We start from the raw sequence: 3,868 nt of genomic DNA, 5'->3' as shown, positions 1-3,868 counted from the left end.
AGAGAGATACACAAGGTGAGATTAAAAGAGAGGAGTAGATGTTCAAATATTAAAAACAACAGGTGATAAGTAGTATATGGAAGCAGAGAGCGGCCCTGTTGCAATTATTTTTTTAATGCTGTTATCTTGAGATCATTACTAAGAAAAAAGAGAAAAAAACATTATAATTTCATAGAATCAAGAAAATATCAGAAAACAAACCTTTGGGCCTGTGTGTATGGTTGTGTGTGTTTGACCCAGAGATTTTGAGTGTGTGTGTGTGTTTGGTGTTATGTGTGTGTATTCTAAGAGGATTAAGGAATGTGTTTTTAGCCAAGAATGTGTGTGTGTGTGTGTGTTGTGATCTCTAGAAAACAAAAGGCAGATTTCTTCGAGATAATAACATTTTTATTTATTATGAGAAACTTACTTTTGTTTTTGCTCCAAAGATAATGATGGATAATAAGGTGAAAACTTGGAGGAAATGATGTTGTGGTTGGTTCACTTTCAAAGATCACTGCACGAAACTTCGTGAAAAGAGTTACCATAATGAAGATCTGAGAGTTAATTTTAGGTGTTAGTTTCGTGGCAATGTGATGCCATACTGACTAAATACAACAAAAGAAGACTGAGATTTATTAAATGAGCTCAAGGAACCCTGTGCCTTGAAACTTGACATGGCCAGAATAAATTAGTGAAACTCAGATGAGTCAACTTTGTCCTGAAAATCTGTGTGTGATCTTTGGTTAATCAACATTAGAACAAGTTGTGAATAAATAAAATAGTTGCAAGCACGGCTGTGTCAGCTTCCATAGGAGCAGGAAGAGGGAATAATATGTCAGTTATAAACTTACACCACTTGCACACAGAGAAGTGTAAGAATCAATCTTTTCACAGACTGACTACAAAAGGAGGACATGTATGAAAACGTCAGAATCTAACAAAGAGTCACACACTGAAGTTCTACTTACGTTTGGCATCAAACATCTTGAATTTGACGAAGCCAGGCACGTCATGCTCCGTACACAGCTGCCAAAACACACACAGCAGCCAATGTATGAGTAAAGCTGCATTATAACTTAGACGTAAAACCTAAGTTTTACTAACAGTAAGTATTTGTTTCAATATAATGCACGCAGCGCATGCATACCTGCATGATATTGAAACAAGTATAAGAGAAAGAAGTATTCTACAATGTATATGATGTTAATTTAATTGATTTATTTCATTTAAAAAAAACATTTTTAACAATTCCCTTTGCATACCACTAGAGGGAGCTTGTGTCCCGCCAGTGGTACATGTACCATGGTTTGAAAACCAGTAAACTATGCAATATAAACTGTTAATCAAGGAAAATTACATATTCTTTGGCAAATCTGTATTGCACATACAGAGTCTAAGAGATCAGCACTGTCACCACAACAAAAAGGTCCTGAGTTTGACTCTGTGTGTAAGAAACAATGAGTTCATACTTTATGTATCAGCATTTATGTTTTAGAAATATATGTGAATATCTGTTAGAATATATTGGATATTTATGAAAATGGCTATTTTTCTATATTTAGAAATATATTTACATTTACGAGATTTAATAGTTAATTGGTGAGAGACATACATTGACATAAATATTACATATGTAGTTTAAACCTACAACGAGGAGGTTTAAACTGGTTACGAAACAGTCTCAATTTAATAGTCATGCCTCTCTATGACCTACATAAACTAACGACACCCTCAACGAGAAGATTGCCCATTTAAATATAGTTATTCCTAATTTCTGCCACCAGGTCGTCTTCAGTCAGATTCCCATTGAAATCAATGAAACAAGCCAGTGGAAACACTGCTGCTTTTGTCCACAGGGGCCACCAGAATCAACACAAAAAGAAAGTTCTTTGTGGAGCTTTAACCAGATTAATATCAGAGTGCTTTCATTGTTTTTATGTGTTAAACTAAAACCTAAAACAGGACAATGGTCAGACAGGAGTAGCATACCCTCAGTAGGTGGTCCTGTGATATGCATGGAGGAACGTTGTAGTAGTGTAGCACTGCAGATGGAGGCTGGATGATGTTTTTAGAAGCCTGTCCGGCGCTGCTGAAGCGGTTGTTTCTGGTCATGGCAAAGTCCTTATAGCTGCTGCTGCCGTCCTCTAACTCAAACACCTGACTGGGGATCACTGCGTGCTGCTTAGACACACTGCACACAACACCACACTGTGTTACTGTCTGATCAAAATACATGCATCTGAGCAACAATACCATAAACCCATGCACAACATGTCACAGATCAGGCGTGTAGGCAGTCATGAGACAGCATTATTCAGTGTTGGGATTATGAACCGTAGAGTGCCACCCAGAGGATAACAGTACTCATTTACTAAAGTATTTCAACAAAGGCTCATACACACAAAGGAGATGGTGAAAGATATGAACTGTATGCATGTGTGTGTATTGATCCACTTCTCACCAAACGTTGAGTCTTTTGCCAAACACCTTGATGCTGTTAAGGTGTGTGATGGCTCTGTCCACAGCATACTCATCTCCCATCTCAACCAATGCTGTACCAGGAACACTCTTCATAAACTTTACCTACAACCACACACACTCACAGTTAACAGCTGTCCATAAAAGCAACATTTATTAACACACCAGATGTAACATATACTAAAAAATTCATGACAGTAAAAGACTGACCATAAAACCCTAAATCTCATGGCAAAACCTTTATTTATACAGCATTTTAAAGGAATGTATATGGAATAAAGAAGTTTTCTTATATTACGGACTGTAAATTGCACGGAAAATCTCATGGCAAGAGCCGTTTTATACAGCATTCACACGGTATTTCCATGTGGCAAAATTGTTTATTTTGATGGTATTTATACAGTACAATATGGAATAAAACCGGAACAGTAGAAATGTTCTACTGTATTTCTAAAGTTCTGGCAATTACAGCTGCCTTTACAGTTAATTCATGTTTTTTTACAATGTAATGAGTCTTTAAAGGACTAGTTCACAATTTTTCTAAAAGCTGGGCATTTTAATATGGGGCCTCATGGAGATTGACTTACTGCTGGAGCCAGTGTCTAGTGGCCATTAAAGGAACTGCAGTTTTTGGCACTTGTGTGTTGGCTACATTTGCAGCCACAGAGGTTGCTGCTTAGTTTCTAGCAATATTAGACAGAGGATGTCCCAAAAAATTACATAAAGTTTTACTGTGGATTTGAAAGCTTGGAGTAGTCCTTTCAGTGTAATGGCACAGTGTAGTTGCATAAATTCTTCTGAGGATAATGTAAATATGTCTAGAACATGACAGTTATTATCAGAGAGTGTGGAATTCCTGCATCCTAATCATCCAAACAGCAGTGATTGGTCTGACAGCACATTTACTTCTGTTTCTATAATAATGTCAGAGCCTTTAATTACACACACACACACATACACACACACATACATACACACATACATACACATACACACACTCACCAATCCTACCTTCTCAATGTTTCCGTAGAGGCAGAAGAGGTTGAAGATGCGGGTGCAGTTCATCTTGGATGGATGAAGGCCGCTCACCATGGCAACAGAGCTAGGGGCGTGGCCAGAGTACGAGGAGGATGACTGGGGCAGAGGGTAGGACACCATGTCTGGAACGTCTACTGAGGTGAGCTTGTACCTGCTGTTGCCAGGCAGAGGCAGCAGGGGGCAGGGTGAACCTGAGGAGGCAGGGCTCTCAGTTCACTTCAGCTCAATAAACATTTACTGAAAATGACAGTGCTTCCTGGCTGTGCTGCAGCAGAGAACGGAAACATGAAGAGGGAATTTTGTCCCAAGAAGATCCCCACTTGATGTGGATGAGTATTATATTAAAATAGACCTGAAGTGAATCCATTTA

At 38.4% G+C, this 3,868-nt stretch overlaps 1 protein-coding gene across 1 annotated transcript in view; it reads right to left on the bottom strand.

Moving 5' to 3' along the window:
• The window catches only part of LOC118329697 (heterogeneous nuclear ribonucleoprotein L-like), a gene marked incomplete in the record, with an annotated part of 35,928 nt that overhangs the window by 3,510 nt on the left and 28,550 nt on the right, over positions 1-3,868 (bottom strand). Inside the window, 4 exon segments of the mRNA XM_035663943.1 lie at positions 951-1,008; positions 1,972-2,173; positions 2,444-2,565; positions 3,472-3,689. Of these exon segments, the coding sequence (XP_035519836.1) occupies positions 951-1,008; positions 1,972-2,173; positions 2,444-2,565; positions 3,472-3,689 (600 nt within the window).

The sequence above is a fragment of the Morone saxatilis genome, unplaced genomic scaffold (assembly GCF_004916995.1).
Source record: "Morone saxatilis isolate NCDOM2014 unplaced genomic scaffold, NCSU_SB_2.0 Contig19, whole genome shotgun sequence".
NCBI classification, from domain to species: domain Eukaryota; kingdom Metazoa; phylum Chordata; class Actinopteri; family Moronidae; genus Morone; species Morone saxatilis.
Note: the sequence above shows the minus strand (reverse complement) of the source record. Positions and strands in the feature narration are given on the sequence as shown.